The 17,587-nt window shown below is 51.5% G+C and overlaps 1 protein-coding gene across 1 annotated transcript in view; it reads left to right on the forward strand.

The window, feature by feature from the left end:
- LOC126572875 (hornerin) overlaps positions 1-17,587 on the forward strand; it is a 110,916-nt gene that overhangs the window by 85,093 nt on the left and 8,236 nt on the right. Inside the window, exon 6 of the mRNA XM_050232575.1 lies at positions 14,200-14,386. Within this exon, the coding sequence (XP_050088532.1) occupies positions 14,200-14,386 (187 nt within the window). The remainder of the gene's footprint in view (positions 1-14,199; positions 14,387-17,587) is intronic.

Below are 17,587 nucleotides of genomic sequence, written 5' to 3' on the forward strand. Positions count from 1 at the left end.
ATTCACCAGCCGCAGCTCCATTCAACTGCAATCCGTGCTCCCAGAGAAAGACCAACATTAACACCATACCATACCATTTGAGGAGGGTGAGGTCGTCGAGACATGTTTACCTTTTCAATTATCGTACGAGGGCATGGCGTCCACTCGCTGGACACTGAACAAGCGATGGATTTTAAAGATTTATTTGAACTGCAACCCGTTTGATGTTGTCGTGGCGTTCGTTCTTGATGGCGTGTGTTTGTATGTACAGCTTCAGGTTTCAGGGAGAGCTGGACGACCTCAGCAGCATGAGGACAGTGTCTAGTCCAGCGCCACCTTCATGTCCACGTTAATGTGTGTCGTGTCTAGCCGCTAGTTGCGTTGTATGTGCACCAAAGGGACGACAGTTTCGCACCATTTCGAGTACCATACACCCGACCATCATCAACATCATCATCATCATCAGTGGAAGGATGGAAAACCGATCAACGAATTTCCATTTGGCTGAATGGTGAATGAGCTTCGGAGGAATGGGGGAAAATAAAGAAATGAAAACACAGAGTGACCAAGAGGCAGGAATGGAGGATGGGGATAGACAGCAGCCGGAGCAGAGTGCGACAAATGGTACACAAACAGAGGCACGAGGCACACAGTCCTCCTACTCCCCCTTCTCCTCGTCGCCCGCTATGCTCTTTTCAGACAGACGAGATCGTTTCACACACATGCACCATCGCGGAGGGGGAGGAATGCATATTTGCATATTCAATTATTTAAATGAACCAATACTTTACGATTTCATAAATCTTTTTCCGCGTGCTCATACCACCCTTCCACCCCTTGGACCAGGTGTGCTGGAGCTGGTGTGTCTTTATCTGTCCCTTCGCGGTGTTCCGCTGGGCACGGCGCGCGTCGATGCGCAATTGCTGCTCTGCTCTGCTCTGCTACACCTTTGCGATCATCACACATACGTGCACGCGGACACGGGCACACGGACACGGACACTTTAAAGTGTTTTTCGCGCGGTGCTGCGGTCTGGCGCGAAATGCAGTAGCCACCGCGGGCAAAAACCGAGCATCGAGCATAGATAAACCTTCGCTAGCACCGTCGCATCGTCAGCCCCTGGGAGTTCCCCATTTGCACCTCCATTCAATCCGGAGCTACCCGGGGACGGTTGAGATGTGAGACCTTTCCTAGTCTGCTACTGACACAAAACACAACCACGCGGGCCGCTTACACGTGCACTGCATTCCTCGCAGCTCGCAATTCACGTTGCAGTGCGACTGGCAACAATCTCTTAGCAGGCGCGATCCATCGCAACTAACCCTCTTGTTGCTGCTGCTGTTGCTGCTGCTGCTTTGGTTTTTAATTAAATCTTTTTACATGTTTATTAAACGAAATTAAGATATTTGAGATATTTCAATTAGAACTGGCACCTTCTGGGACCCGGTTTGCAAATCCCCCCTCCGGGCGGGAGGGTTTTTGCATCCTGATCATGAAAAGTGATAGAGCAGAACGAGAGAAAGGGAGGGAGCTACAGATCCAACGTGCGCTGTTGTGATCGCTCAATGAATATTCATGACAAGAGGGTGCTTGTGGATTGGCGAGATCTAGTTGGCATTGTAACGCTTGGCAATTGCGTTGCGCGACGTCGAGCAGCAGCAGCAGCAGCAGCAGCATCGATTTGATTCAACTTCTCATTAAATCACCCACTGCCACCCACCTCCCACATGATGCCACAACCATTACCACCCTCGAATCCGCACCCCTTTTTCCACCTGTCAGTCAGATCTAAGTCCATTCAGACCGCCGCTGGGTTGGGTTTGGTTGCGATGCGATGCGAAATGCTGTTGACGTAACATGACAGTAGCTTCATATCACACGCTAGCTCGTGCGAGACCGTGCTTGTGGCCACCATCCGCCTTCCTCCACCACCCCCCCCCCCCTCGAAAAAAGGGGTGGATCGTGCTGTTGCACTTCCTGTTTGGCACAGGGCAGAGCAACCCGTTGGCATGCTTGCTTGCTTGCTCGCGTACATCATTCTGACACGTTTGGTGAAAAGGAAAACGATTCACTTCCGCCAACCACGACGAGATCGTCTATCTGGGAGAGCGTTTGGCCAAAGTTTTTCCAGCTCCAACTGCACCCGGGCTTACCCCGGGCGCACACCAGCGACGAAGCGATGCAACGGTGCAAAACAATGGCAACGATAGAGAGACGGGACGGGACGGGACGGGTTGGGGGGCAAACCGCATAAACATAAATCTTAGTCGCAGATAATGGTAACACAACACAAAAGGTGCATGTTCTGCGCGCTGGCGCTGGCACTGGTGCATCCTTCCAGAAGCGTGCTCGAGGTCGTGTGCGGATTTGATTTTACACCCCCCGGGCACGTTCCCCCTCTCTCTCTGTCTCTCGGCGTTTGTATGAGCGAGCATCTTTCGTAGCTTCTCGGTGCTTTGACTCTAAAAGGCCAAACCAGGAAGGTTACGAAAGTGAATAATGTTTTGTACTTGGCGGGGTGTGGGTTGCGCGCTCACCATTCCTGGTGCCTGCACCGCTGAGTGATGATGGATGAAGATGATGAACCGGAGAGTGTGTTCTGAGCTGACCTCCAGCCCACGCCGTGGCAGACGTGCTGACAGGATTAAATGAAAAGATCAAGTGGAAGTTGAAGCTGAGAGCTTGATTTCATAAAAATCAATTATGTAGCTCCAGTGCATTTGAGACAATCTCGACGCTGAGCAAAAGTGATGCATCAGCATAAAGCACTCCAAGGGGTATTCGCCAATCGATCGATCGATCGGGAACTCTTCATCTGGATGTTTGACTTCCGGAAAACGGAAGAGAACAATACGACGATGACGATGACAACACGGACACAATACACAAATGCAGACGGCAGACGCGAGCGGACGAACTGTTCTGCGATGTTTATTTCTCTGCAAAAAGTAAACAAAATCCCACACAAAAGCCCTCGACAACGGTCTGTTCTGTGGCGGAGATGCGGATATTCAATGCGACCGCAACGAGGACGACAATCGGAAACCAAATTTAGAGCCGGCTAGCGTCCATCTGGCGTGATTGTCGTCGTTAGTGCGCCCGTCACTGGTCGCGCCGGAATGCGCCGTATAAATATTATTTCAAATGGATTTCCTGTGCCCGTCAAAGCCAAGAGGTTGCAGCCAAGTGCAGGGCCTGTGCTGCGTCGTCATCGTCATCGCCGTTGTCGTCGTTGTCGACGTCGTCAATCATGGGCCTGTTGAGTGGTCTCCGACCCGACCCGACCCGACCGACCGACTTCTTGTTTTTCCCGCTCCCGTTTGTTTTTGTTTTATCCTGTCCAGTGTCCTTGGGACTGGCTGGCTGGCAGGCTGGCCGTCATACAAACACCGGAAGTCTCGGTTGACAAGTAGCATCGGCAGAGAAGAGAGCGAAGCGGAAAACGAGAAAGAAGACGAAGCGGAGCGACGAGAGAGAGCTTGAGGGACGCTATGGTTGATGATTTAGTTTTCCCGACAAACAAACAGTCCGTGAAATGTCCTCGACAACGGACATCGGCGTATCGGTCCGGGGGCCTTCCTCTTTCAGCGCGCTCGTTCCCAGATGGCATGATTTATGAATAGCGCTCGGTGGTTAAGGATGCGAGGATGCAACATCCTTGAGACTCCGACTCCGGGTGCACCCGTACGACGCAGTGTCGTGTACTGTGCGGGGTTCGGATAATTGGTCCCCAGGACTGCAGCATGGCGACAACGACTCGTTCTCTCTCTCCCTCTCTCTGCCTCTCTCCGGTCACTGATCGCTTTCTCACATTTTTCATCCTGCCCCCGGAGGGAAATGGTGCCCATGAACCGGCGTACTTTCCACGCTTTCTCAGTCGCCGCTTATGCTCATTGCATGGGGGCGCGTTCTCGCGTTTCACCAAAACACACCATCCCCGCTTGGCCTAAGCGGCCATTAATCTCAGCAAAGAAGGACGAGGCGAGGACAGCGTTGTCTCGAGTGCTGTCTTCGAGGGCCTTGGCACTGTGTTTGCGTCTCTGCGTGAATCCTCCCACGAGCGTGGGTTTCGAATTCTCATTTCCACCGCCACATGGTTTACGTCTTTCGGTGAGAAGGCGAAGAAAGCATCGACCGAGCTTCGAGCACTTTGGGCTAGATCCTTTAAGTTGTATTTATTCCTTTCGATCGTGCCGCAATGAGGAACGCCAGTGTGGAAAGCATTTCGCGAGCAAGTTTTTCCTTGTTTGGGTTGCGAGTTTTTTTCCCCTCTTTTTGGTGACAATCTGTGTATGAGGCCATTTGTGCGCCGCGCGTGATGATGAATCCTTTCATCTTCCGATGCTCCGCCGTTGGTACAGCCGTTTGTGAGGCCACAATTTATACGCACACACGCGTACACATTCTGGTTTGACCGCAGGAAATTGCGCGAACAAATCATAGAGCAGCCAGCAGCCAGCAGCCAGCGAGCACGAACGACTACCACCACCACCGATGGTCAGATAAGGCACGCAGGAACTGTCAGTTCCTGAGCGAACGTGGATCAGCACCACATCCACAGTTACACCCGTGCTGCCCCGTGGGATTGATGCGTTTGTTCTATGCTGCTGCTGATACGAAGAACATGCTGAACAACATTGGAGCAAAAAAGTGTAATTTATTCCGGTTTCCATAGCACTATAAAGCCAATGAACACACAGCGCTCGTGTGCACAGAGAGAGAGAGAGAGAGAGAGAGAGAGAGAGAGAGGCATCACAAAAAGGATACCAGAGTGAGGAGCATATGATGGTGGATCTAGGTTAATGGAAACAATATTAGAGCAGCGTCTATCTCTATTGACAACGTGGCGCACAAACTAGGGCACCAGGGATCGTGCCCCAGGAACCGTTGCCATCGCCACCACCAATGCGTAAACAACAGTATTCTCCACTCCTCCTCTGGGCAATCCTTTTTAGCTGGTATGCGATGCAGTGCAGCAGTAGCATAGCTTCTGCTAACCGAACCGTCGACGGTTGGCCTTTATTGCTTTTGCTTCGCGTTTGGATGACAGGCCTCGTGCCTCCAAACAGTTCCGGTCCGTAAGCCACCACACACCATCACTTTCTCTCTCCCTTGTTCTCTCTCTCTGTATTGTCTTCAAAAAGCAATAAAAAGTGTCATTCTTTTGAAGAAGCGAAGGAAAAAAATCGAATTCCACTCCAACCAACTCGGCTGGCTGGCCGGCTGCAGACAGCAAATACGCGAATAATAGCCTCAGAATCCTCTCGCCGGTGCGGCTCCAGGGGACATCCGACAGTCACAGGATGGGCAGGAGCCGCGACCGCGACTACCAACTAGTACGCCCAGTGTGGCTTCCACTTGGAATGGGGACGCGTGTGGCGCAGTGAACCGAATGTCGCCAAAAGAAGAACGAAACTTTGTAGCCATTCACCCTGGTGTGTTTGTCCGTGGCCATGTCCTGGGCACTAGGAACATGCTTCCTTCCTTTACACTTTCCGGTTATAATGGTGTGCTTTCGTCGTCCTAGTCGTCGGCCACTGGATGGAGGTCGCCTAATTTATGATGCTGTAAGGATTTTGGCGTCATTTCCGGCCAAAGGTCCGGCCGCCGGTCTCGCACTGGACTCTAGACAGCGGCAGGATGTGTGAGAGGGAGATAGAAAGATAGAGAATGGAGCATGGGACGGTGTGGTCCATTGAAATCAAAGGATACATTGTTGTGGAAGCGAAAACTTTGTGTGGAGCGTTCGCCATTGTGTGATTTTTACTTTCACCACATCAAGCGGAAAATTACAGTGAACCCACCCACCCAACCACCGGTCACGTTCGTTGACACGCTGGCCACGTATCCCGCTGTAGCCCATTGTCTGCGTGTGTGTTTATTCTAGAGTTCTTGGTTCCGGAAGTCCTTTTTTGAGAAGGAGCGCGCCACATGGACAAGTGACAACAAGCGAGAAAACAAGAGAGGGAGGTTTGTTTGGCAGATTTTCCCCGGACAAGCAACTTCGAAAGATGGCGATGGTGACGATGGTGATCCGTAATTAAAATCATACCGGCGGCTCTCTATTGTTTACTTTTTCGAAGCAACGCAGCAACGAAAAAGATCCGCTGTCGTAGGGAACTAGCTGGCGTCTGCTTTTTTCTGCACTCGCTCTATCGAGCTCAAGAAGCGTAACACGCGCTTCCTTCTTTATGATATCTGTCGCATCGTCTGCATCGTTTCAACGGTGCTGCTGCTGTTGATGCTCCCGCCAGATGTCATGGGGAGATGGCTCGACTCGCTGTCTCCTGCAGCATCTGGTGCAGTACGCGTCGCGGATCGGTGCGTTTTATGTGTTGTTTCACACTCTTCACGGACACACAGACACAGACACAGGCACACCATCTCGGGGACAGATCACCATCGCTATGATGATGATGATGATGATGATGGTGATCACAAGTTCGAGATGGTGCTTATGTTGCATGCCAAAAGTAACACTTTAGTTTCCAATTTCATCGCGTGCACTCTCCTGCTCTCTTGCTCTGGTCTTTTTCGGTCACAGAACAGCAAGAAACAACGAGATTCGGGAACAAATGGCAACGTAAAGTGTTATTAAAACTATTGTCGCAACGTCGAGCTGTGGCTGGCGTCTGCTGGTGCACCATGCGGAGGTTAGAGGCCAAGAGACACTCTCTGTCTCACATGCACTCAGATTTATGATACACGTTGCGCTCGGTTTAGTTCAGCAAGAATTGTGGTTGACACTGCAGCTATCATCCACCGGCTGCTGCTGCTGTTGCTGCCGCTGGTGGTGGCGCTCTCGGAGAGGAAAGATTAACGGTCACACCATAAAAGGACAATCCACCGGGCAGCGAACCGACGGGAGTTCAACGGGGTGGAAAATCTTATTTCCAATCTTTACAGCAGCGCCACTACCGAAATTCGGACCTGACAAGTTACATCGAGGCGAAAGCGATCGGCGAATGATGAGCAAACGAAGGAACGTATTGTTGTCAGATTTGTTGCCTTTCCCGTCGATTCGCGTACTGTTGGCGTCCATCCTGGGTTCCCAGTCCATCGTATTCTCTTCTCTAAACTCCTCCTGGTGCAGAAGAAGAACCGGAACGGAATGGAATGGAATGGAACGGAACGAAACGGAAGAGACAAATGGCGGTCTGGTGTCTTCGCTCAATTAAACCTAATAGCCATTTTAAGCCGCATTTCGTCGTTTTTAAAACGCGAGTTCTGGGCCGGCCAATTCCCCCCGTCTATGCCAGGCTGTTGGCTCGACTCCCCTCGGCGCCGTTTTTCCTTCCCTTCGCTCTGCCTTTCTGTCAGTCTGCATCCGCTGTTTGTTCGCAGTTTAGCAGCCTCGTTGTAACGTTTTCCGTCGACGCGAATCTCCCAGTATTTTCGGATGAGGCCTCAGATCTTGTTCGGTGGATGTTTTTCTCACGTCCTCACCGGTCTGTTTTCGCCTGAAGGATACTTTAATGCTCCATAGGTTTCCTTTCTGCACGCTGGTGGCTCTCAGCCATCAGCTTATCCTTTGCCATTGCCACTTCCGTTCTCACAAACAATCGATCGATCGATATCGCTTTAACCACCGCTGTTGGTGCATTTTGCCAACCATTTCCCCTCAATCTAATCATGAAAAAACCCCTCAAAAACTGGGAAGGAAATTACTCCCCAAAAACTGGTGGACATTATGGTGGACCTTTTTTTTTTGATGGACGACGACAGACGCCGGTTTGTGCCACCGGCCACCGTCCAAATTTACATAATCACCGGCCTCCATCGCATGTCTGTCGCATTTGGGCAGTTCCACCATAAATTTGCACTGGGCTGGCGATCGCACAATCACCGTTACCGATCTTAGCTTGGCCCGGTGCTACCTGCCAATGTCCCCGGTTTTCGCCGTATTGACCGCAAGCCCAATACACACAGCCGATGATCAGCCTGATTGTGATGATGATGCTGATGATGATCATCATCTTCCATTGGGAGTTGTGCGCGTGAGCACACTGCTCGCTCGCTCGTTCGCTCGATCAGATCGATCGTTTTCAAGGTTCTTCCTTCAAGATCCAGCTGCTGCTCGATGATATACACACCACGGAATGGATCGGAAGCGTCCTCCATTTTTAGATGATAGTTACACGAAACCGTGACCAAGAATGGGACACTGTACTCTCTGGAGAATGAGAGAGAAACAGATGAAGAGAGGAAGAGAGAGAGAGGAGTCACAATAATTTATGGACTAAAGCGGCATCGGGCGCTTATCTCGTGTTGTGATTAATTTATGAATCTATCAATGTAATAAACCTTCTCTCCCGTATGCTGCTTCTGCTGCTATCTTCGTCTCTCTCTCTCCCAGTCTTTCTCTCTCTCTCTGTTTTGTAGTTTATTTCTTTTTCGTGTTTGGGATTCGAAGTATATTAAAATAGCCAGCACAATATATGGACTGTGGCGATCGCCGGATCCACGAGATGAACGCACGAGATACAACAGCGCGGTGGTCAACCAGAATCTGTGTTGACTGTCGAACACCCTGGCGCTCCTAACCCCTCCCCGTTGTGGTGGTCATTGCCGGTCGATGCCGAACCAAAAAAAAACCGAAGCGAAAGCAACGAAACAAAACCACAGAAACAGCGCCGTCGCCCACCCCGTAGGTTGGTGTCATGTTGACAAAACCGCGGCGTTTTGCTCGGCCCTCGGCCAATACATATCACTTCTATCTTGGTACCGACGACCTGCTGACGAATTTCTCATGAACCGCCCGGGAAAAGGATAGAGCAGCACGTCTAGGCCTACTCGTTATGCGAGATTCTACTGTGAAAGGTTTGCACGCGGGCAGGAGGACGGGGCTTTTGACGCAGCGAAAGTGATTGCACTGCTGAAACAGAGCCATTGTCGTCGGTCCCTCGAGTTCGACGAGTCCCCGGAAAGAACGCCACAGAAATCCGGTGTACAGCTGCCAGCTACTCCAATCCAATCCCTCCCCCCACACCGGTGACCCTCCCGGGAATGTTAATTAAGATTAGGACCGAAAGTGCAGCAGCTTAAAATCCGTTTAATGAACAACCAGAACGCCCCACCCGTGCTGAGAGGAAAAGAGGTTTATGAGAGAGAAGGTGGTGTTGGTGGTGTTCCGCTGTAAATAGAAAAGGGTTAGAAATGGGTTTTTCCCCCATTTCGGATCCGGTCGGTGCTGCTGCTGCAACGCAACTCGTGCTGCTGCTACTGCTGACGACAAGCGAGAGGCATCACCTTGGAGCACAGGCAGGAGCTCCCTAGAGGAAAGTTGAAGAACTCGAGCGAAGAACCGGTCGACCGGTGTCGACCCCACCAACGGTGCAAACACAGCACAAGAAACCAGAGTGAAAAAGACGAGGACGATATGGAGAGTGCGCCTTTGTTAAACCGATCTTTCGACACACAAATGCAGATGACAGCGGCTGTCAAGCGCTAGCCGTCGTCGCCATCTTCACCACCACGTATGCCTGGGGCTGCAATGTGTGCAATGGTTGCCTTGATTGCGATGCGTCCTAGGACATCCCGACCACGGCGCAAGGACGAACGAAAAAGTAGTTTTCCTTCAATTTGGATTTGGCTTCCAGCTTTAGCTTTATCCTCTGCTTGCCATGTTCATCCTCCCGGCTTCCCTTTCCGAGACCAAGTGTCACATGATTAAGTTCTAATTCGTGCGCAACGCTGCGCTCACGGATGCGTAGCATCCATTTTCACTCTCACTTTGGCCCATTTTCCCGCAAGACTCCCGCTTTCAATTTGCACGACAACGCCAACTGTGATGCCAGCTGCGATAGAGAGAAAGGACCAAGGATTGAGGAGTGTTTAAGTAAAGTTTTTGTGGAACCTTTTTACCCAAGCACCATGGGCCAGGACCGGCCGACATGTCAAACCCTTTTTGGCCCCCGGGCTGTTGCCACGGTTGCTTCTGTGGGTTGAGCTGAGGCAATCCTGGGAATCGGTTTTTTTCTTCTATTTGTTGTTGTTGGTTTACTTGGGTTCTGCTTTCTATCTTCGTCCCCGAGATTTCCCAGCATCCGGTAGCCATCCGGTCTGGTGAGTGGTGAAAGTGTCCTGTGAAGTGTGTTCAGCCCGGTGAAAGTGAACCCCCCCGGCGTTCCAACGTTCCGTGTTCTTCCGGTGTCTCCCAGGACTACCGAGGTCTACCGGACGGTTTTTTTTTGTTGTTGGCCCGTATAGCATGTCACAAAATCCACAATTAAAGTTGTATCCTGGGCAGCTTTAACGGATTAACGTCAGGGCATTTATTGCCCCGGTTCCGTCGACGCCTTTTTTGGTGGAACTAGCGGAGAGATAGCGGAGAGAGGCGTATGATATGCCAGCTTTCAACAGCCCGGCGGACCGTTTTTTTTTTTTACATGCCGGCACCCGGTCTCGGTGGATCCTACCTTTCTTAGGTAGCTGCCGGATCTTTGGACGTGGATGCCGTAAAATGGATCATTCCCGCGTCTTTTAAGCAACCAATTTTATCCAAGCAACCGCTTCCGCTTATCCAGCGGAGAGAGAGCGGTGATAAAAATTTCATCCGGAAATTCCTGTTCCTGAAGCACCGCACCGATTCTGTTCCACGTTTACTCCAGGGTCCGCTAACCAGGATGGGATGATGTTTACCTGTCGCCAAAGGGAATCCACCAAAGGAAGGTGTAAGAGCGGGGAGAAGGAATCCAAAATCGAACCAAATCCCAAACCCACGTACCGGTCCCAAATAGTTGTCATTGATTTCGAACCGGAACAACCGACAAGGACAAAGAAAAGTTCCGGAAAATCCTTTACCCTGGACCTGTAGGAGGAAGGGGAGGAGCAGCACGGGTAAAAGGGTAGAGGTCACAAGACGTGTCCGGTTCTTTCCCAATTTTTTCTCATCCTTGGTCCGGATTTCCACCGGACGTTGCAAACACGTAGGACCATCCTGGCTTGCGCTTCTCCACCTTGCCCGGACTTAATGCTTACTGCAAACATACCAACATCCCTGGAACACGATGGAAGGTGAGGGCAGCAACCGGAACGACGCCTCCAAGCGCCAGTGTCCAGCGAGTGTTCGCACCTGAGAGCGTGAACGAAGGAATTGACTTTAGTTTAACTTTACGGCAATGGTCATGGGCAACATGGATGGCGACGACTAAGACGAGATCAGATGAGTTCCACTGTAATACCCTCGTCTACCTCGTGTCCACCGTGGGTGTCGTCGCCTGATGGTAGTGGCCAGACATGTTGCTCGGTGCCTCCAGAAGAGAGGCGACCGTCTCGTCCACTATCACAAGTTTTTAACTTTGACCAAGATTCAACGTCCACTGGTGCATCCTTTGGTGGAATTGGAGTGCGAAGCAGAATTTTCGTCCTCGCTCTCTGTCTCTCTCTGTTTTTTTTTTTTTCTTTTTGTCTTCCACCGAATTGCCTGCAGAATGTTCTGCCAGCTGGAACAAGAAACATCCTGGGCTGGCTGGAGGGTGAAATTGGGAAAGTTTGGCTGGAAGTTTAATAAAAGTCAAGACCCGGGGTCAACACACACATACATACACAGTGGCACAGTTCCATAAAACCCCCTTTCCAAGATGGTAGCAGGCAAGGTGACGGCAAGGATCTTCCGCCTTGGAGGTCGTCGCATCGTTGGACGGGTCGGTTGGACACCATTTCGTGCGCCTGTCTCACGGTAGATAAATTAACTTTATTAAATTTCTCCTCCGACGAGCACGCGTCTGACGTGAGCTAGCCTGTTTTTTTTCGTGTGCTCGCCGATGGTACGTGTGGATGTGTGTGCGTGCTGATGAGAAGCCCAAGAGATGTCAGCCTTCCGACATGCTCCTCTGCCTGTCGTCATGAGCTTTTCTTTTGGCCGGAAGGCAGCACGAAAATTGCACCATAAATCCTTCACTTTCCGGATCCACTCGGCCATTTGCCATGGCAACCAAACAGGGGCAACCGTTGGCAGCCTTCGCCCGTCGTTCTGACAGGCACAAGGCACAGGCAATCGCATCTGTCAACGAAAGGCGATCCTAGTAAGCTCATGTTCGTTCCGGCCGAGATCGAGCCAGTTCGCTGCAGGATCTTAATTACTGAAGCACCGGCCATCCAACAATCCATTAAATAAGGTAGTGAGAGTGGGAAAAGGATAGGAACGAGGAGTCTAATCGATCGATCTTCCCCGGGCGTCACCTTGGCGTCAGGCGTCAAGTGTAAGTAATGAGATAAATCAAACATTTACCCAAACGGAAGAGCAGCTCCAGAGGACTGGAAGTTCGCCATTGAAAAGTTACACCACTACCAGGGAGCCATCGAATCGTGAACCTTAAAGAGTGTCCGGGAAGTCACCGTGAAGTGGCAATAACACGGAAATCGATCGTCTCTCGTGTGGCCACCTCATCGTCAGCCATCCACTAATCCAATCCTTACACACTCGACACTCTCCGCCGTGACCGTTCCTATGCTCCAATTGCACAGATTTGGACACTCGCTCCAATGGCTCGGAGTTCAGTTTCGCAGTGGAACTGACGGGAATCCTTCTGTGCGAAGAGGGAAAAAAGCGAAGCGAGGGGAACTCCTTCTCTCCGACGATGACGATGGATCACAGGATTGTGTGCCCATTGGATTAACCGATACAACCGTCTCCCCCGGGGGACTGTGAAAAGAGTACTCCATGGCCCGCAATCAATCCATCAATTCACCATCACCAGGACTGAAGCCTGTGGCTCCCTCTGGCATAACGCCCTTCCACTGTCTGGGCATGATATGAATTTGATTTCATCCCGGGCACGGCGTTTTTTTGCAGTTTCGGATTCGGTTTCATCCAGCGACACCCACCGACACACAGAAAACTGCCGCACGCCCGTCGATGACGCACGGAAAAAAAATCCATCTGAAAGGAGCACCACTTCCAGCTCAGGATTTGCCGAGAAACGTAGCAAGGAAGGAAGGAAAAACAGGAAGGTGTCCTGGCCAAAATCGCACGCCAAAAAGAATGCTCCGTCAAGCGTTAAATAAGATGAAGGCTGGTTCGTTAACTTGAACGGCTCCCCCTGCATGCTCGCTGCCCCCAAAGTTCGCGAGTGGCCACAGCACCACGTCAGGCCAGCAAGCGATGAAGCGAAGAGTGACAAGCGACATGATGTTTGCCGTTGTTGTTGCGTCAACTTTGCGTCGAGCGTCAACAACCCGGCCCAACGGGGCCTGTACCGGGAAGGCGAGGCTTAGATGTGGCAAAGGATTAACGTCCTTCGCTCTTGAGGCGGTGCCTTGATGCTTCTTCCGCTGTTCCGATCGATATCCGTTCCACCGGCAGCATCATCAGCATCGTCATCGGGGCGGGAAAATCTCATTCCTCGTGTGCCCACGTCCTTTTTTGGTGCGATTGATCTTTTGTCTGTCTTTCATAGAAGCACAGAGAGCGCGCGAAAGAGAGAGAGAGATAGCGAAAAGGCCAAAGTCCTTTGAAGTATCGAGATGAAGCCATCGGAAGTTGAATCAAACCACAGCAGAGCAGCAACGATGATGACGATGATGACGTGATTGTTGGCGTGTCCTCGCGCGTTCGCTCGCTCCATGGAGTGCACGCTCTCTCTTTACCGATTGCATTATTTAACGCGGAAATTGTCTAATGAGGCATTAAAATGCTGACACTATCACACCATCACAAGGGCTGGCAGCAACTATACGGTGTGGCCTCGGTGTGAACCATTTTTGCACCTTTCCGGTTTCCGTTCCGGTTCCACCGGTCCTGTTCGGTTCCGGCCACCGCATATTTATGATAATGTGAAGCAGTGTGGCCGATGAACTCCCAGAAGTCGTCTACCAGGCGGGTGGTCTCAAGGTTTCTCGACGCGACACTCGCCCGGGTGGGGAGTCCTTTAATTGCAGCATTGATTTCTGCTGCTGCGATGCTGGAAACAATGGGCACCACCTCGCGGCCGATAAGCGACGAGACTCTGCAAACCGGTAATGATGTACATTGGTTAAGCCCGCCAAGGAGTGGCTCTCCCTCTCTCTCTCTAGCTCTCAAGGGACAGTCTGCGAACCGGTCTTGCGAACCGTGAAGTATCCGTCGCTCTCTCTGCTTCGTGCACATTAATTAGTCTCGTCTCGGTGTGTCGGTCCGGGGCCAGTTGGCATTCCCATCAATCGGGATCGGTGCACTATGGAGGTTCAAGGTAATTAATCGACATTCTTTCTCTCTCTTTCTCCCCTTTCTCCTTCCAGACACAAGCGAAAAGTTCAAAACTTCCTGCCATGCAAGACGCCCACCCGGGGCGGTGCGCATCCGCATCTGGACGCGACAGGTGTGTCGGCCGCACACTCGGTAACGTACGAAGATCCGGACGTGCATCTCGGGCACCATCCGCTCGTCATGCGGCACCATCATCACCATCATCATCACAACATGGAGGTAAGCTAGCTGCCTGGGATTCGCCACAATATCGCTAGAAAAGATCAATGCGATCGACGAACGACGTGACGACCGTTCACGTGTTCTGTCCGGCCTGTTTGTAGCTTGTCAGAACTAATGTGGCCCGTCAGATTACTCTTGAAATCACAATTTAAATTGGATTACTTTTCGTGACGTGTGACATTCTGCTCTGCGGACAGCCGATCGATGTTTTATGTTTTATGGTGGAACCGGGCACCATCGCTTGTCATGTTCGCATTTTGGACCAACACGGGCCTCAGAACTCGGACGGAACATGTCAAAACGCATCAACGCCAATTTTTTGGTCGCCCGTCGCGTCCTTGTTTCTTTCGCGGTCATGCTCATCGATCAAAGCGGAACTGGCCCCGCGCGGTGCTTGATCTGCTGCTTGAGGTCCTAATTAATGGCAGAAGGTTTTTGGGTTCTCTGCGGAGAGCAGCTCAGCATAAGTGCAGCGCAAGCGATGAAGCATTAGAGGCAAACCTTTTTCACAGGAACAGACACGAGACATCCACTCCGTTCCGAGTCGGCAGTAATCCTTCAAAAAAACCTCAATGAAAAAAAAACATTAAAAAACCGGTTTCTTTCTTGAGGCGGGACTGGATGGAAGGATCCCTAAACCGCAATCCGGCAACAAAGGCCCGGATACCCCGGGTTGCGAGTTGATCGTGCATCGTGTCCGTTTCTCTTACCTTTTACCATTTGCACCGCCGTGGAGCGCGGATCTTACCGCGGTGACAGGATAAAACTGTCATAATATTACGACAGAACCTTGTCAAAGCGCGCACTACACAATGGAATCGGTGGTGGTGGTGGTGGTTGTTGTGGGCTTCGGTTTCGCGGCCATGAGGACATCGCACCACCATGGGCACATCCGACAGCTGCTCCGAGGGTATTGCGGCCAAAAGGGGAGGATCAATGACAACCAGTGCGTCTCCTGGCGGCGTACCGGGATCTGAATGGGAGGACACAAGTGACACGTTGAGCATTTGAAGCACTTGAAGCATGATGATCCCTTCTTTTCTTCCCTCACTTCCTGGTCCTCGCGAGTCTATTCATCTGGAGCGGAATTTGAATTAACAAACAAACAAACAATCTGAGGACGGCACACACCAACAACTCGAGAACCTGATCCTGGACAAGTTTGAAAAAAGGGATTCCTTTCCTTTCGCGTTCCCGTGCCCGTTCCCGTTGGCAGCATGATGATAATACGAACCGTTCCCGCGGTTTCGCGTCACGCCAACCACACCCCAAACACCGACAATCATAATCGCGGAGACGGAAAATGATGAAAACACGGTCTCTCGGTGCCTGGCGCATGGAAAGGAGGTGTGTAACTCAAACCCTATCCATTCGCTCGTCCGTGGTTCTGGCTCTTCGTGATAAATGTATTCCTGACCGGCATATCGTATTTCGTCGGATCAAAACGACGACGGCGCAAGCATGATTCACTGGGGAACTGGCCCAGGAGAAGGAGCAGAAGATGTAGAAGAATGGGACCTACGTCGACGATGACGATCGCGACGTCGCACGATCGTCAGCATAAATGTATAATTCGATAGCACGGTATGTTGAGGATGAATGCGCTTTCGGGGTCCTCGCAATGAGCGAAAGAGGGAGAGTGAGATATCCACGTCACCTCCCTCCTGCGATCAGTTCTTTCCCTCTTGGAAAGGTGACCAAGGGGACGCTTAATTTATCTGTTTCCATTTACATGTCATTAGACCTGGCTGACTAGCACTAGAAGCAGCAGCAGCAGCCACGTTGTTGCTGATGTGAATTCCGAATTTCTAGTCCCCGGCCAGAGGATCGCGGAGGATCGTTCGACAATGAATTACGATCAGTCGTAGCCAGTACCATTGCCAGTATGCCTATCGATCGATCGAGTGAGCGAGCTAGCAAGCCAAACCTGACCTCGAGCCCCGAAAATTGGGAACCTCAGCCTCCTGGAACCGGTGGATAGGGGGAGGGGCGCGCGAGTGCGAAACGAATTATGATTGGCGTGTGATGATCATGTTTCGTGTCTGTGTAATAATGCTGTCAAACATGTTTATTCCCCCGCATCGCACCCCGTTCCTTCGTTCGTTCGTTCGTTCCCTCGTCTTTGCTTTGCGGTTTGCGAACACACGCGGCTGTCAGTCCCGGGATTGAGTTGCCTGTCGGAGGACTCCTAGGTCTCCGGACGGGGGAGAGGTTTAAACCTTAACCGCGCCGCTAATTAACAATCAAAGGTAGAAGGCGGACTAACGGCGAGAGACACGAGAAAAGCGAAGAAGAAGAAGAAGCGAAGGCCACGCACAAGCAATTAAACTTAAAAGTAAGATGGCCGCGGCGCGATCGCCACACTGAACACCTTGCCGGGGCAGATGTTCCGGATTGGTGAGGAGCGTCCATCGCGAAACGCATATCACTCCTAATTATTGCTAGATACCTCCTAGACCCAGCCAGAACCACCATGGACACACTCCAAATTATGATGAGACTTGGACATCACGGACCGACGTGACCGAACAGCTGCCGTTGCTGCCAGCACGCGGAGAATCCGACAACTGACAACCGTAGAGATCCGAAAGGAAAAGGGTTCACCGTCTGCATCGGACACCCCGCCGAACGGTCCGACGTTAATCTGTCCCGGATAGACGCTCCGGTCTCCGGTTTTTTTTTTTCGGTGAATGTGATAAACCTTGTCTGGCTTCCCGTGAGGTGTGAGATACCATAACGGCCGCTAGCCGGCCTGGGACTCTGGGAGAATGGTTCAGGTGTGAAACCTTTCAACATATTCGCACTCCCGGCCACAGACTCCCGCCCCGGGGTGGAGGGACTTCTGGTTCACACGAGCCACACAGTGCCACAGAGCGAAAGCGGCCACCGTCACCGTGGCCATCCATCCACCGTAGTTCGTTCGTTTATGATCGCTGCCCTGCCCGCTTAACGCTCTTTCAAACAGAAACAATATTTAGTTTCATCTGGAAACCACAAACCAAGCTTGGTGCTGCTGTGGTCAGCAGCAGTGGCTGGAGTGTTTGGAGAAATGATCGGCAGGCAGGCAGGCAAGCAGGCAGGCAGGAAGGAAGGCAGTCCGTTGATCGACGTGCGCACACTCGAACGCGTTAGTCAGCGAGAACCAACGGAGTTGAGACGGAGGAAAGATCTATTACAATAAGACGTGGACGATCAAGT

This window comes from Anopheles aquasalis, chromosome 2, assembly GCF_943734665.1.
Source record: "Anopheles aquasalis chromosome 2, idAnoAquaMG_Q_19, whole genome shotgun sequence".
NCBI classification, from domain to species: domain Eukaryota; kingdom Metazoa; phylum Arthropoda; class Insecta; order Diptera; family Culicidae; genus Anopheles; species Anopheles aquasalis.